The 16,830-nt window shown below is 34.2% G+C and overlaps 1 protein-coding gene and 1 non-coding gene across 2 annotated transcripts; both read left to right on the plus strand.

Moving 5' to 3' along the window:
• Positions 1-1,110: 1,110 nt before the first annotated feature.
• Positions 1,111-15,292, plus strand: LOC103499639 (callose synthase 5-like). The gene is made up of 43 exons (XM_051091650.1): positions 1,111-1,183; positions 1,335-1,580; positions 1,669-1,769; positions 2,719-2,840; positions 2,929-3,025; positions 3,125-3,235; positions 3,766-3,894; positions 3,979-4,071; positions 4,290-4,381; positions 4,805-4,931; positions 5,022-5,159; positions 5,526-5,602; positions 5,683-5,761; positions 5,858-5,983; positions 6,083-6,197; positions 6,502-6,836; positions 7,368-7,420; positions 7,532-7,592; positions 7,693-7,774; positions 7,854-7,903; positions 8,019-8,105; positions 8,519-8,641; positions 8,743-8,833; positions 8,930-9,018; positions 9,117-9,277; positions 9,451-9,574; positions 9,653-9,747; positions 9,855-9,969; positions 10,080-10,231; positions 10,691-10,800; positions 10,895-11,020; positions 11,096-11,164; positions 11,355-11,544; positions 11,660-11,771; positions 11,852-11,971; positions 12,062-12,177; positions 12,251-12,334; positions 12,429-12,541; positions 12,643-12,872; positions 12,993-13,790; positions 13,875-13,925; positions 14,019-14,204; positions 14,753-15,292. The coding sequence occupies exons 2-43, from the start codon at positions 1,397-1,399 to the stop codon at positions 14,981-14,983; spliced, it is 5,745 nt and encodes a 1,914-aa protein (XP_050947607.1). The 5' UTR covers positions 1,111-1,183; positions 1,335-1,396; the 3' UTR covers positions 14,984-15,292.
• On the plus strand, positions 11,093-11,172 carry LOC127144116 (small nucleolar RNA J33). The gene has a single exon (XR_007815737.1). It is a non-coding gene; the product is annotated as a small nucleolar RNA J33 (small nucleolar RNA).
• Positions 15,293-16,830: the final 1,538 nt, after the last annotated feature.

Raw genomic sequence — 16,830 nt, forward strand, 5'->3', positions numbered from 1 at the left:
GGGTTATTGAATCATTTATTACGGTAATTCTTACCCATACAAACAAAAGACAGGAACTACATTCATAACTTAGGTGATGTGAAATATTAACAGATTTATAAAGAGATATTAAATATTTTAAAGTTTAGTCTTATATAAATTCATTACAATGCTCTTATTTACATGACTAATAATTTTAATCAAATTATTTGTTACCATATAATGGGTAATTTCATGAACAGAGTGTGAAAACTATGTATTTTCCGAGATTATGCTAACCTTATATTCATACTCTAATGGATAAAGTAACATATTGCGAATGTAATAATTAAATAATTACTGCATAATCAATAAATACGAGAGGTTTTATTATAACACAAATTTAGAGAAAGTTGTGATGGATCTTGAATCTTCTTGACCTCCGACGGACTAGAAACATAGGGAATAAGGCTTTGCAACAACAATATTATTACTTTTTCAAAATTACAAAAATAAAAAAGTCCACAGATTTTTTAAAATAAACAAAACAAAAAAAAAGTCATAAATACAAACAATAATAAACATGTTAACCTGTTCAAAATCTAACGTCTCAAGTCCAAAATTTGACAAGTGATGACCCCAATATTGTCTTGCAACCTGATGACCTCAACAAACGATTGCTCCAAACTATATAAGCAAAGCAAACTAAACTTTTTGATTTCCTACGATTGAGTCAAAATCGAAAAGAAATGTGCCCTCTTATTTTGGTTACATGGTGATTATCGTAAGTGTTTTTTAACAATACTTTCATTATATTATAATATTTATCGTTTAGATTTGACCTCGCTTATTTTTTTTTTATTATTATTACTTTTGTTGACAGTTTAAAATAACAAGAGTGGAATGTGAGGAAAGGGAAGAAACAAAGAATAGAAAGACAACAGAGAGGATTAGAACAAAACAAACCTCCGAGAAGGACGTTGAACCACAGTCTTTGTTTTAGAATCCCATCAATCTCCAACTGCCACGTGTCCCATAAGAAAATAACCGTAAAGGAACACAATAACACAATCTCTCTCTTCCTTTTCGCTTCATTATTATCATTATTTCATTCTCCCGCTTCCCCCTTCTATTTTTGCCTCTCTCCTCCACCTTCCATTAGGAGAAGGCGCCTTCCAATATTTCCCCCCCCCCCCCCCCCCCCTCTTCCATCTCCTTTAACTACGTAAGTTCTCTTTTTTCATGATAGGCATCGTTTATATATATATCTTCGGACTGTAATGCCTTTGGTTTTGATCTGGGTGCTGTGGTCGTGCCTGCATGGCATGTGTATAGATTAAATATTGATTCCGTTATATTTTATGATGATTGTTTAGGGGGTGAATTAAAGAAGGATATAAATAGTACCGTTGTGGTGGTGGTGGTGGACGTTTGAGTTATGTCGACGCTGGAGTCTGGCCCGCAGGGGCTGACAAGGCGGCCATCTCGAAGCGCTGCTACCACTGTGTTCTCAACAGAGGTGTTTGACAATGAGGTGGTTCCTTCGTCTTTGGCTTCCATTGCTCCTATTCTTCGTGTCGCTACAGAGATCGAAGCTGAACGCCCTCGTGTTGCCTATCTCTGTAGGTTATTCATTACTTTAATAATCATATATATATATATATGCTTTGTATTTGATCTCTATCTCATCGTTATGATCAATGAAATTAGGTCGATTTTATGCATTTGAGAAGGCCCATAGGTTGGATCCCAGCTCCAGTGGTCGTGGTGTCAGGCAGTTTAAAACAGCACTTTTACAACGATTAGAGAGGGTATGTATATATATCACATGGCGCCAATCCCATGCAGTTTCACTATGAAATTAAAACGTACTACTTATTTAAGACAAATTCTATAAAGGATCTATCTATGTGCTTATGCAATTTTAATTGCATGACATCATCACATGATGTCATTATTCATATCAAGAAAATAAAAATAAATCAAAACAGTATTACCTATCCATTAAAAATTATTGGACGTGAAATTATGTATTTTAACTTTAAGATGGAAGAATATAATGTTATAAAATAACATGGACGATAAAAGATCACTTAAAACATATCAACAATCATAGAGGTAAAAGTTATTTAATGAGATTATTACTACAATTAAATTTAGTTTAGTTTCACATATACTAGAGAGTCGAACATCAGTGTATCTAAATTCTTTTCTATTTTTAAAAATGTGTGAAAGTGACACATGATAAATTAAAATATATTCGATTTTTTTCAATACTACGATTTTTCTGTACTACTTCGATTTATTATTTGAGATGTAGTTTTTTCAAAAATTAAATAATCAATAAAAGTAATATATATCAACGACATTATTAAAAATATTATATTCTTAAAATTGCTATTCATTATAATTACCTAAAAATATTTCCTAATATATTCGTGGACCAATGAAAATGTACATTTGTTTTGTTACAATTTTATAATATATGGACCTTTAATCTAAGTGCTAACATACCATTTAAATATCTCTAGTAATAATAATTAGTGAAATTTCAAATTTAAAAATATGGTTACCATTCGCAAATCTTCTCTCTTACGCATAAAATTACAAAAGCCACACTGTGGCGCCCACCTCCAATATTTTGCTACATCAACTTGTGTGTTCCCCGCCATGAATTCGACGGCGGCCTGTAAAGTCCTCCGATTACCGACGGAAGAACTTTGTATAGAACTAATTTGAAGCGTGTCGTCTTTGGTCCAGGACAATGCATCCAGTCTTGCATCTCGAGTGAAGAAAACAGATGCTAGGGAAATCGAAGCCTTCTATCAACAATATTACAAGCATTATGTCAGTGCTCTTGATCAAGGAGAGCAAGCGGACAGGTACTATCGTAAATTTCTCAAGTTTCATTTACACTCTGTTTCGATGTGTCTCAACGTGAAATTCTTTTCCCTTCTAATCTTTTGGCAGAGCCCAGCTCGGTAAAGCTTACCAAACAGCCGGTGTGCTTTTCGAAGTGCTTTGTGCCGTTAATAAGACCGAGAAAGTTGAAGAAGTTGCTCCGGAGGTTTGTTCCATTTAGTGTCAATTGTCTAATTCATCTTACATAACATTTCGCCTAATTGGTTGCTATGAAGATGTCTATAGTAATGTTCTACATCTACAGATTATTGCTGCTGCTAGGGATGTCCAAGAAAAGACTGAAATCTATGCACCCTATAACATTCTACCTCTTGATTCTGCTGGTGCTTCCCAGTCTATAATGCAGCTTGAAGAGGTTTGTGTCTTGCAACTGATAAGCTAAGAAGCATGGATACAAATACGAGACAAAATACAACATAGGCATAGCCGTGATGAAACCATTTTTTTTTTCAAATTCTAGGACGCAGACTCGACTTGGACACCTTCATTAGAATATATATCATTCTTAAACAATAAGGGAAATTCAAAGTCAATGAGTTCGTATATATGCTTAAATTAGTTTGATATACTTCACTCTTATATTTTATTTTATTATTTTTTTCATTTATGTGTCTATTTGAGTTTGCGTTACAATGCACGTCTAACAAATGTCTAACAAATGTTGGCCGTATTTTGACTTTGTTAAACTAATCTCTAACACATCTATTGTATTAACAAGTGTTGAATACATGTCCAACAAGTGCCTTGAGTGTCCAACTGTCCGAATTTGTCTGCCACAGACACACTAGTCAAACTAAAGTGTCTGTGCTTCTTGGCTGATAAGGGTTGTCATGTTTTCGTAACCAAATTCAACCTTATCTTTGTCTTTTTTTCCATTACTTTTAGGTTAAGGCTGCTGTGGGTGGCTTGTGGAATACTCGTGGCTTGAACTGGCCAAGTACGTTTGAGCAACGCAGGCAGAAAGCAGGTGATCTGGACCTACTGGATTGGTTAAGGGCAATGTTTGGATTTCAGGTGCGTTTTTTCGTAATACTCAATCAATTATACTAACTGCCTTAAGGGATAAACGATATGCAACTGACATATTTGTGGCTACAGAGAGATAATGTTAGAAATCAGCGAGAACATTTGATCCTTCTGCTTGCTAATTCTCATATAAGGCTTCACCCCAAGCCTGAACCTCTAAACAAGGTACAATACGTATTCTTACATGCAAATCATGTCATTTTAAAGATATGTCTATTCAATATACTTGTTGATTCAAACATGGAGCTTGAGTTCACAAATTATCGAGTTCATTTATATGATTTTCTTCTGGCGGTTAGAGAATCTCCTTGTTTATCAAACTATGAGATTGTTTTTTTTTCCCCTCTCTGCTCTGTGCGCATTCAAGTATTCTTTAAATGCAGCTTGATGAACGAGCAGTTGATGCTGTAATGAACAAATTGTTTAAGAATTACAAAACGTGGTGCAAATTTTTGGGACGAAAACATAGTCTAAGGTGAGGAATCATTTTTTTTTTCAAATTTTAAAATCCCATTGTGCTTTTGCAATTTCATAATTGAACTATTATGCCTGATTGGAAGATTTGAAAATTACCACTCTGTTTGATAACTATTTATTTTTGTTTTTACCTTTGTGAAATTTATGCATGTTGTCTCCCTATTTTCTTACTAGGTTTTTCGCCTCTCTTATAGAAACTTTTGAATTCTTAGTAAAATTCTAGAAAGAAAAATTACTTTTTTTTTTTTTTTTGTTTCAAAATTTGACTTTGTTTTTTTAAATTATTGATAGAAAGTGGATAACAAAATAAAGAAATTTATAAGTGCAAGCTGTGTTTATAAGCTTAATTTTTAATAACTAAAATAAAAAAATCAAATGATTTACACCGGCACCTAAATGACTAAAATCTTAATTTGTCTAGGCTCCCTCAAGGTCAGCTAGAAATTCAGCAAAGGAAGATACTCTACATGGGTTTGTATCTTCTCATCTGGGGTGAAGCAGCAAATGTTCGGTTCATGCCAGAATGTTTGAGTTATATATTTCATAATGTAAGGATTTTTTCTCCTTTTGATCACCGTACTAAAAAATTGTTAATATATTCCCTTAACATTATAGTCTTTGGCATTGTTTATAACTAGATGGCATATGAACTTCATGGCTTGTTGGCTGGAAACGTGAGCATTGTTACTGGTGAAAATATTAAGCCTTCCTATGGTGGGGATGATGAAGCTTTCTTGCGGAAGGTTATAACTCCCCTTTACCGAGTCATTGAAAAGGTCAGTCTGCCAAATCCTTAAGCTGCATACCATTTTATTTCAGCTTCTTAAATTACCAATTATCCAAAAAACTTAAAAGGCAAATTTAGTATCATATCATCCAACACTCCCCTTCACTTGTGTGCTTGAAATATGATGAAACCCAACAAGTTGAAATGACCTTGTAGGGGTTTGAAAACAGGACCTTCCTTGACCACTTCCAATAATACAATCTTAAATCATTGATTGATCCATTTTTTCTTTTTTTTTTTTTAATAATTTACTAAAAAACTTAAGCTAATGGGTGAAGAGCGAAGACAAATTTAATATTATATCAACAGCCTACCATTTTGTTCCAACAATAATAGATTTACTTTTGTTCTTCAGGAGGCCAAGAAGAGCCATAATGGAAAAGCTCCACACTCAGCCTGGTGCAACTATGATGATCTGAATGAGTACTTCTGGTTAGCCTGAAACAAAGACTTGACCTTCCATATACTGTTGGTCTTTATTTTGTTTTGAATGTTATCTGATTGCTTTGTAGGTCCTCTGATTGCTTTTCTCTTGGTTGGCCCATGCGAGACGATGGTGAATTTTTCAAATCAACGCGTGACCTAGCACAGGTTTTTTTACAATTTTATTTTAAGAATTCTGTATTAATCTCTTAGTTCAAGCAGTTTTGTTTGCCAACACTTTGATAAAAAAATTTGTTGAACCAGGGAAGAAAGGGACCACAAAGAAAATCTGGAAGTACAGGAAAATCTTATTTTGTCGAGACAAGGACATTTTGGCACACATTCCGAAGTTTTGATCGATTATGGACCTTTTATGTTCTAGCTCTTCAGGTATCCAATTACCGAACACACAAATTCTTAGTTGGTTTTTCATGTTACTCCTAATTTTGAGTTCTTTACTTTATCTACTCTTCAATTTGTTTGTTATAGGCTATGGTCATTGCTGCATGGAAAGGAATTTCACCGTTGGAGATTTTCCAAAAGGATGTCTTGTACTCCTTATCAAGCATTTTCATCACTGCTGCAGTCCTTCGTCTTCTTCAAAGTAAAATATTCTCATTCAGGAGCCTTAATGCTTAGAAGTTGTTGAGAATGCTATAGTGATTGAAATCTTACATAATGTTTACATAATTTCTCCATGATTTAATTTCTGGTTAAATCACTGGTCAAACTTGGAGAATTTTTTCTATAAGATATGACTATATCTTTATTCGGTATTTGTATGTTTGAAAGGTTATATGAATTATATCCATTGAAATGGACGGGGAGAGGAATTATGAATCCATTTCCTTTTACTGCAGTTCTTTGTTTATATGTTTATCATAAATGATGTGCATCTTTTAATGCAGGTATCTTGGACTTAGCTTTAAACTTTCCAGGGTTTCACCGATGGAAGTTCACTGATGTTCTTAGAAACATTCTAAAGGTTATTGTCAGTCTTGGTTGGGCTGTTGTTCTTCCTCTATGCTATCTTCACACTTTCAAAACGGCTTCTGAGAAATTCAGAGATGTGCTGTCATTTCTTAACTCGTTGAGGGGCATTCCTCCTCTATATATAATGGCAGTTGCTCTATATCTGCTACCAAATCTACTTGCAGCCGCTTTATTCATATTTCCAATGCTTCGACGTTGGATTGAAAACTCGGATTGGCACATTATCAGATTTCTACTTTGGTGGTCTCAGGTAGATATGCTGCTCAATTCTCTCTCTCTCTCTCTCTGTTTCTCTTCCTCCCCTTTATAGTCCGTATGCGTTCCATCAAATAAATACATTTTGACTGCTTTACAGTTTTGATGCAATTATCTACCTTAACTGCTATTGTCATGCACCCCATTAAATTATTGATGATTCTTCCAAGAACATCTTTTCTTCCAGATTTAGTAATATACTTTTCTATCTTCCTGATTTTGAATCGCTGTAGGACGTAAAACTTTGGTGTCTAACTAACAATCGTGATCCCTCTACATGGTGTGCTTACACCAGTAATTTGTCTGCAACATGTTTATCATTTTTCTCTTTTCCTTTGATTCTCTACAAACATGCACTCATAATATTTGTGGTAGACTATTTTGACTTTTTCAAGTGGGAAAAATCTTGTCTCATGGCTTTGGTTCACTTGTGTTCTTAACTGTGTGATTATAAGCTTCTCGTTGGAGGCCTTGAATTTTCTAGGTCTCATGGAAAGGTCCTTGATAACTGTGTCTCTTTCTGCAGCCAAGAATATATGTCGGAAGAGGAATGCATGAAAGTCAATTTTCACTTATAAAGTGAGTGACAGGCTATGGATCTCAATTTTTCCTTGTTATTTATGAAATCGCAAATTCTATTTTTCTTATTAGTTAGTATATACTTCATGCTAAGACATTATCTGATTTCAGGTATACCATCTTTTGGGCGGCACTTTTATGCTGCAAATTTTCCTTTAGCTATTTTGTTCAGGTAATAAATTTTTAAGTAGCAAGGACAATAATTTCAGTAGTTAAATATATCGAGGTTTTGGTCAATAAGGTCCTCTAACCACTGTATTTAATCCCTTCAGATAAAGCCATTGGTGAAGCCAACAAGAGATATAATGAATATTCATCGAGTTGAATATGAATGGCATGAATTTTTTCCTAAAGGTGTTTGTTTCATGTCTGATGACTTCACGTTAATGCTTTGATTACTTTTGCGTGTGCTGAAATTATCTTTTACATGCAGCCAAGTACAATTATGGGGCAGTTGTGTCACTGTGGATGCCTGTAATTTTGGTATGTTCTCTGTTCACTTCTTTGTTTTTTTTTTAATGCCATAGCTGTACAATGTATTGAGGAATTTTTGTATTGTCTTGGATAAAACCTCTTGTACTTTTTAATTTGAATGCAGGTTTATTTCATGGATACTCAAATTTGGTATGCCATATTTTCGACTATATATGGTGGTTTCATTGGAGCTTGCGATCGATTGGGAGAGGTGATATTCTGCTTGTTTAACCATTATTATTTTAGTTTATTTATTTATCTTACGAAGTAACTCATCATCCTTAATGCACTATCCATTCACCTATTTTTCTTCAACCTCTTTTTAGCCTAGCATGCACAATAAGTTGGTATATTCTGATGTCTTGAACTGGCTTAGAAATTATTACATTTTGATCTTTCAGAAGAATATGGCGAAAGTAATTGTTTGAGCATATACTTTAGGTTGAAACTATTATATTTATACCGTACCAACAAATTCAGCAAATAATAGTGCATTCAATTAAAGTACGGAAGTTTCTTGTGTTAATAGCCAAGTGTTTAACAATGTTTATTTGAATTTCTTATTTTAGTTACCAGGTTAAATGTGATTGGTTTGACTTGATTTGATTTTACTTTTCATAACAGATACGAACTCTAGGTATGCTTAGATCTAGGTTTCAGTCCTTACCAGGTGCATTCAATACATACTTGGTGCCATCAGATAAGTCTCAGAAAAGGGGATTCTCCTTCTCAAAGCGTTTTGCTGAGGTTGCTCTTTTATTTTTGAATTTTTTTAATTACTTTTCTCTAAGATGCATAAAATAAGTGGTTCAAGCATTATATCGTAATTTCTTTTTATTTCTGAGTAGATTACCACCAGCAGGAGAAGTGAAGCTGCCAAGTTTGCACAGTTGTGGAATGAAGTGATATGTAGTTTTCGAGAGGAAGATCTAATAAGTGACAGGAAAGGCTGTATAAACTAAGTTATATTTTGTTTACTCATTCCAAGCATCCTTCTAATTATAATTTTAAAACTAAAGTGGATTTTCAAATGAAACAGGGAGATGGATCTCTTGCTAGTTCCTTATTCGTCAGATCCCAGCTTAAAAATAATCCAATGGCCTCCCTTTTTACTAGCCAGCAAGGTCAATACGGTCCCTTTATGTTTTCTTTTAAGTATACTTCACATTTTCTTTTTTGGCTATACTTGTAGCAACTATTAACAGTTTTTCTACTGCTACAGATTCCAATAGCATTGGATATGGCTGCTGAATTTCGATCCAGAGATTCTGACCTCTGGAAGCGCATTTGTGCAGATGAGTACATGAAATGTGCAGTGATAGAGTGTTATGAATCTTTCAAAAATGTCCTGAATGTTCTGGTGGTTGGAGAAAACGAGAAAAGGTTCCAAGCTACTGTCCTACTTATTGAACCAAACACCATCAAATAATCATAGTTTTCCTTTCCTGCCAATAGAAAACATGAAAAAGCTTAACCTTTAATTCTATATCATTTGTAAAACCAAGAACCTGTGACAACTGTTTTTTTGAATTCTTATTCCACTTTGAATTTTATAGGATTATTGGGACCATTATTAAAGAAGTTGAAAATAATATTGGGAAGAACACACTTCTCACAAACTTCAAAATGGGTCCATTACTCATTTTGTGCCAGAAATTTGTTGAACTCGTGGAGATCTTGGTAAGTTATGGTGCAATTCTGAAGTATTTATTGATCTATTACTTCAGGTTCGAAACTTTGCTCTTGTTTCTGTTTCAGAAAGATGGAGACCAGTCCAAGCGAGATACAGTGGTGCTTTTACTGCAAGATATGTTAGAAGTTGTCACTCGAGATATGATGCTCAATGAAGTCCGGTAAGTAAATATTATTTGTGCAATTTGAAGTAAATTTATTTATATCTACTAGCATCTTCCAATGGTTACTGTTATATGCTAAAATGGCAATTTGTTTCATCTTTCAGTGAATTGGCAGAACTGGGTCATAACAAGGACTCAGGAAGGCAACTTTTTGCTGGTACTGACACTAGACCTGCCATAAACTTTCCTCCTTCAGTTACTGCTCAATGGGAAGAGCAGGTGGGCATATTGAAAAAAAAAAATAGTAATTTCTAGAAATTATCTATCATTCTAAGATTTCACCTGATTAATTGAAATAATATAATTTTGTTTTTGTGGGTGTATGTCAGATTAGACGCCTCTATCTACTATTGACTGTGAAAGAATCTGCTACAGAGGTTCCTATAAATCTTGAAGCACGACGAAGAATTGCATTTTTCACAAATTCATTGTTTATGGATATGCCTCGTGCCCCACGAGTCCGTAAGATGTTATCATTCAGGTCTGGTTTTCTTTGACTCTATATGAAGTTCTTTCCAAATTTGAGTTTGTTCCAAATTTGAGTTTGGATGCATCACCCTTTCTCTAGAGTATGTTTGTTCCGTGGCTGATCTAAAGTTAAAGATCTGAATGGTTACAAACTAAGTTATAAATGTGCTGGTGGCTTTATTAAGCACACATTCATGTTTCATGTCTTATCACTGCCGGAATGGATTTTTCTTTTAATCTTTCATATAAAAATTAGAAATTTTATTCGACCTCTTGGCATTTCAAGTAAAAAATTATTTTTTGGTTTTTCTTAAGAAAAATCTTTAGTTGAAACTAATGTTACAAATATACCACAGTCCTGTATTTGGTTATGTTTTTGGGTTGTCGACAGCATTATGTCTACAAAACACAGTGAAATGGCATGTCTGATCTAAAATTGACCTTGAGATGAATATTTTTTGTTTGTTCACAGTGTTATGACCCCATACTATAGTGAGGAGACTGTCTATTCTAAAACTGATCTTGAGATGGAAAATGAGGATGGTGTCTCCATTATATATTATTTGCAGAAAATCTATCCAGGTGAGTGATATATGGAAACAATGCAAATATCTCTTGGTTCTTTGATAAGTGATTTCTGGGTGACTTATCTCATGAAAATTTGCCTGCTTGCTAGATGAATGGAACAACTTCATGGAGCGACTCAATTGTAAAAAAGACAGTGAGATATTGGAAAATGAAGAAAACATATTACACCTTCGTCATTGGGCATCCTTACGAGGACAAACTCTATCAAGAACAGGTAGCTTAAATGCACTACATTTACTTTCAAGTTCATTTATGCATCTCCTTGCTGGCATTAACATAATTCTTGCAGTTAGGGGTATGATGTATTATCGAAGGGCTCTGAAGCTTCAAGCATTTCTTGATATGGCTTCTGAAAGTGGTAAGATGTGCATGTTAACCGTTTCCAGTAATGTGCAATCTAATTTACCTGTCAAGAATGATTGTTTTCTATTCTCTCGCTTTTTGTGTAATTGTGATCTCTTGTTCTCTTATCGGCACTGTTTGTGCGCTCTCTCTAATGAGTATTAACTAACTATTGTTTCCTTAATGATTGCTTTTGATAATGATAGAGATACTTGAAGGCTACAAAGCAATCACAGTTCCGTCAGAAGAGGATAAAAGAAGCCAAAGATCCCTATATGCTCAATTAGAGGCCGTGGCTGACATGAAATTCACGTATGTTGCTACTTGCCAAAACTATGGAAATCAGAAACGGAGTGGGGATCGTCGAGCTACCGATATTCTGAATTTGATGGTTAAGTATGTTCCCAACCTCTTCAGTGCAATTGGATTAATGACTTTTTCAAGACTTGTTTTTACTTGGAGCGATTTCTTATATAACTCTTTTCCCCTTTCACTTTCTTTTTGGGCACAGTAATCCATCTCTTCGAGTGGCATATATTGATGAAGTTGAAGAGAGGGAAGGTGGAAAAGTACAAAAAGTTTACTATTCTGTTTTGGTCAAAGCTGTTGATAATCTTGACCAGGTAATAATAAGTTAAACTCAAGGATTAAAAATATTCATTCGTCTTGCCATTGGAGTAATCTTATTTTTTCTTTTTAAAAGGAAATCTATCGAATTAAGCTACCTGGTTCAGCTAAGATTGGAGAAGGGAAGCCTGAAAATCAGAACCATGCTATCATTTTTACGAGAGGTGAAGCACTTCAAGCCATTGACATGAATCAGGTAAACCACCAAAACCTAGATATTGCTGCTTGATTTTGGTTATGACATAGATGCTGAACAATGATGGTTAACTTTCGGCATTCCTCGTAGGACAATTACTTGGAAGAAGCTTTCAAAATGCGGAACCTTTTAGAAGAGTTCAATGAGGACCATGGTGTTCGTCCACCTACAATTTTGGGTGTGCGTGAACATATTTTTACTGGAAGGTAAGGTTTCTTTCTTAACAAGATCTATGAAAAGTTGGTACTACTTTTTCTAACTTCAATTCTTGCACTGCAGTGTTTCTTCTTTGGCTTGGTTTATGTCAAATCAAGAAACTAGTTTTGTTACTATTGGTCAGAGGGTTCTTGCAAGGCCTCTAAAGTATGGTTTCCTTCTTGGACTTAATTTATTTTACATATCTTATCACCCAACATAGATATTATTCATAATTTAACTCTGAATTGGCTGGTTCTAGGGTGAGATTTCACTATGGTCATCCAGACGTTTTTGATCGAATTTTCCATATTACTCGTGGGGGCATGAGCAAAGCTTCTCGAGGCATCAACCTTAGTGAGGATATCTTTGCTGGTATTTTTCTTTACACTTCACTTCCACTAGTCAAGTGATATTTTCTTCTCAATTATTGTTATTTTTTATTTTTTTTTGACAAAAAAAACTTTCCCCCATAGGCTTCAACTCAACATTGAGACGAGGAAATGTAACCCACCATGAGTATATTCAAGTTGGGAAAGGGAGAGATGTTGGTCTTAATCAAATCTCTCTTTTTGAGGCAAAGGTAGCTTGTGGTAATGGAGAGCAAATTCTTAGCAGAGACATCTATCGTTTGGGTCATCGTTTTGACTTTTTCCGCATGTTGTCTTTCTACTTCACAACAGTAGGATTTTACGTCAGTGCAATGGTGAGTTTTCACATTTAAATCTTTTCTTTTACCTCCAGAACTAACTTGTATATTTAATTTGCTTTATGAGCTCTGAAATTTTCTCTCTTGCATTGATTATTTGTTCTTTTTGTCATGCAGATGATTGTCATTACAGTATATGCTTTCTTATATGGTAGACTTTATCTGTCATTGAGTGGATTGGAGAAGTCCATAATGAAATATGCTAGGGCAAAAGGAGATGATCCTTTAAAGGCCGCTATGGCTTCACAATCAGTTGTTCAGTTAGGTCTTTTAACTGCCTTGCCAATGATCATGGAAATAGGGCTTGAGAGAGGGTTCAGAACTGCAATAGGTGACATGATAATCATGCAACTACAACTAGCATCCGTTTTCTTCACCTTCTCTCTTGGCACAAAGGTGCATTATTATGGGCGCACAGTTCTTCATGGTGGAGCAAAGTATAGAGCTACCGGTCGTGGTTTTGTCGTGCGGCATGAGAAATACGCTGAGAACTATAGGATGTATTCAAGGAGTCACTTTGTCAAAGGACTAGAGCTTATGATATTGCTTATAGTCTACCAGATATATGGATCAGCTTCTCCTGATGCTATCTCTTACATTTTCGTCACAGCCTCAATGTGGTTCCTGGTTGTTTCTTGGTTGTTTGCCCCTTTCCTTTTCAACCCTTCAGGTTTTGAATGGCAAAAGATAGTTGATGATTGGGATGATTGGTCAAAATGGATCAATAGCAGAGGTGGTATTGGTGTGCCTGCAAACAAAAGTTGGGAGTCTTGGTGGGATGAGGAACAAGAACACCTTCAACACACTGGATTCGTTGGACGCTTATGGGAAATCATACTATCTATCCGATTCTTTCTCTATCAGTATGGAATAGTGTATCATCTACATGTGGCTGGAAATAATAAAAGCATCACGGTAAGCCTCTGATTCCTATTTGGTTTTAAGGAACAAACAAATGAGCAGAAGCCTCTGATCTTTGTTTTCTGTTGTCATTTTCAGGTATATGGCTTATCCTGGCTTGTCATTGTTGCTGTTATGGTTATACTGAAGGTTAATAATTGGACTCCAATGACTTCTCCTGCATTGTAGAAACCTTATTTATTTCCAGAATCTCTGACTCACTAATGAACGTTTGAACTGCAGATTGTGTCCATGGGTAGAAAGAAATTCAGTGCAGACTTCCAGCTGTTGTTCAGACTTCTGAAGTTGTTCCTGTTTATAGGTTCAGTGGTCGTAGTAGCAATGCTGTTTACGCTTCTCCATCTCACGGTCGGCGACATTTTCTCAAGTATTCTAGCATTCATGCCCACTGGCTGGGCCATTTTGCAAGTATGTCACCTGAAAGCCCTTTGTTTTTCATTCACACTTTCTTAGCTAGCCTGTCTCTCATTTGGGTAGTAAATATTAGGCTTTTATTTTGACTATAACTTTCCCTCCCTCACTGCGTAAATGGATTTCCATTACTGCATATGCACATCTAAATAATTGCTCAACTTACGTGGTATTTATATTATCAATTTCGAAATCAGATGCTTGATTCTTCCGCCTTACATATGTAAAAAAAAAAAAAAAAAAAAAAGAAAACGAAAGCTTGCTACTTGATTTAGGAATTTAGGTATTTCACAGACATAATATTTCTTTCCGTGTTGTATCTGGAAACAGAATTCTAAACAAAAACAAGAATCTGTTTTTGACAACTGCTAGACAATTCCTAGATTTTCTTCTTCAATCAAAACATGTAAAAAGTAATTTAAATTATTTGTTTGTAAGATAAATTGAATACTCTTCTCATTGTCAATATGTTTTTCGGTAATGTTATCTAATTTAGGTCACGGTTTTTTTTTTCAATTAATGAAGTATTGTTTTTGTGGTTGTAGATAGCACAAGCATGTAGACCTTTTATGAAAGCAATAGGGATGTGGGGATCAGTTAAAGCTCTAGCCAGAGGGTATGAGTACGTGATGGGCGTTGTCATTTTTGCACCCGTGGCCGTGCTCGCTTGGTTCCCGTTTGTGTCGGAATTCCAGACCAGGCTCCTCTTCAACCAAGCATTCAGCAGGGGTCTCCAAATCCAAAGAATTTTGGCTGGTGGGAAGAAGAACAAGTGAAACCCAAATAAAATCTGATTGGTATATTAGATTTGAAAAAAGAAGAGGAAGAACACAACATTCTAACTTACTAAGCTCGAGTTGAATAAGTTGGAATTTGCATTGCTTTCCTCTTCTACAAAGCCCACTACCTTTATGAGAAGAAGAAGAAGCCTTATTATGTAATATAGTTTCAATGTAATGTTAGCGTTACTTGATAATTGTTACACATTCGTTTTACGTATAATATAAATAACTCACCACAATTTTTACTCTATATTAAATCATAGTTGTAATTGTACTCATTTCTTTATGAATTCAATTCAACCACCCCTGAATCTCTATTCTTTTGTAGTGATAATAAAAGTAAATAATCAACAACTCCAACTGACTCTTCTACTCTATGATATTGATTAGTTTAAATCTTCTTAGATATTCATCTCTTCTATCTCATTCGTCTAGTATTCGAGCTTTGATATAGATTCCTGTTTACTATTGGAGAGTTTACTATGTGTTTTACTTGCTTTCACTCACTTGAAGATATGAGACTTTGCTATTCATTCTGGGAGTGCTTAACTCTTCCCTATATCTGTGCAAACAGAAAAGCTTTATGATAAACTGTTAGCCCAATATAGAAGAATAACAACCCACGAAATTGAAATTCACCTTGTGAACGAATAATTTCGATACATTCCAATTTTTCTCATTCATCTTAACTATAAGAAACTTTTAAAGTTTTTGCATTATTTACACTATCTTCTTCATTTTCAAACTAGAGAATACAAAACGAGAATTTAATTAATATAATTTATAGAAAGCTATTTTTAGTGTTTAGAGCCCTCGTTCCTTTTTTAACATTTTTGATGTGGAATTGTTAAATTGTTACTATTCTACTAGTTTCCAAAAGCGTTATAAATTCCATCTTTGGGTTTAGGGAATAAAGGTTAAACAAATAAATAAAAACCAAACATTTAAAACACCATCCTCTTTTGGTAGTCCAACTTAACCTAAACTTTAATGATCATAAATTTTTTGTGCAAACTATATATATGTATATTATGTTCACACAAATGAGTATAAAGGTGTCTTATATATGGCCAACCAAGAGTCTCTAAATTGCCAATGAAACTTGAAAGTTACCCTAATATATATAACTGGAAATAGAGGACTAATAAAAAAAGTATTTGAGTAAAATATGAAGAAAAAAAAGAGGTCCTAAAACATGTTAAAAAAATGCATCCATTTAATATATATATATTTGAACCGATGCATCAAAGCCAACTCCCTTGATATCCTATACTCTCTTTTTAGCCAAATCATTTAGAAAATGTTTGGAGGCAAAAAGTGAGTTATTATCGTCTCATGTGTTTATAATTTGATTAGAATAATTTGAGTTTGAGATGTAAATTATTTTAGTTTGAGTTATAATAACATGCGTTTGATAATATCAAAATAGTAAAAACTATAACAAATACTAAATAATGTAACAAATTGAGAGTTTTGAAATAATGTATATCATAACTAATCGAAAAACTTCAAGTAGTGTTTTTGTAGTAATTAGAGGTGGTTATTATAATCTTAGAAAATATTTAACCCTAACCCGTTCCGTCGTGGTTTACTAAACGAATATGTTTGGAGGTTTCTAGAAACTTTATTGATTTGTATTGACATAATTAGAGTATTTTTGAGAAATATTATTCTTGTATATTCTTTACTTTATCGTGTTTTAATATGGTTATATATAGAGTTGTAATCTTTGATTATAATGGATGAATCATCAATGAAATAGTGATATTCCATACAATCTAACAATTTGGATTTGGCATGATGTTAGTTAAATGCTTCATTATTTCATATAACTAATTCTA

This window comes from Cucumis melo, chromosome 11 (genome assembly GCF_025177605.1).
Source record: "Cucumis melo cultivar AY chromosome 11, USDA_Cmelo_AY_1.0, whole genome shotgun sequence".
NCBI lineage: Eukaryota > Viridiplantae > Streptophyta > Magnoliopsida > Cucurbitales > Cucurbitaceae > Cucumis > Cucumis melo.

What these genes read in the sequence shown, in the direction of transcription:
- LOC103499639 (XM_051091650.1), top strand. Translation starts at nt 1,397, where the DNA reads ATGTCGACGCTGGAGTCTGGCCCGCAGGGGCTGACAAGGCGGCCATCT. An exon ending in CTGCTCAATGGGAAGAGCAG is followed by an intron (nt 9,970 to 10,079) that starts GTGGGCATATTG and finishes GGTGTATGTCAG; the next exon opens with ATTAGACGCCTCTATCTACT. An exon ending in TGATATGGCTTCTGAAAGTG is followed by an intron (nt 11,165 to 11,354) that starts GTAAGATGTGCA and finishes TGATAATGATAG; the next exon opens with AGATACTTGAAGGCTACAAA.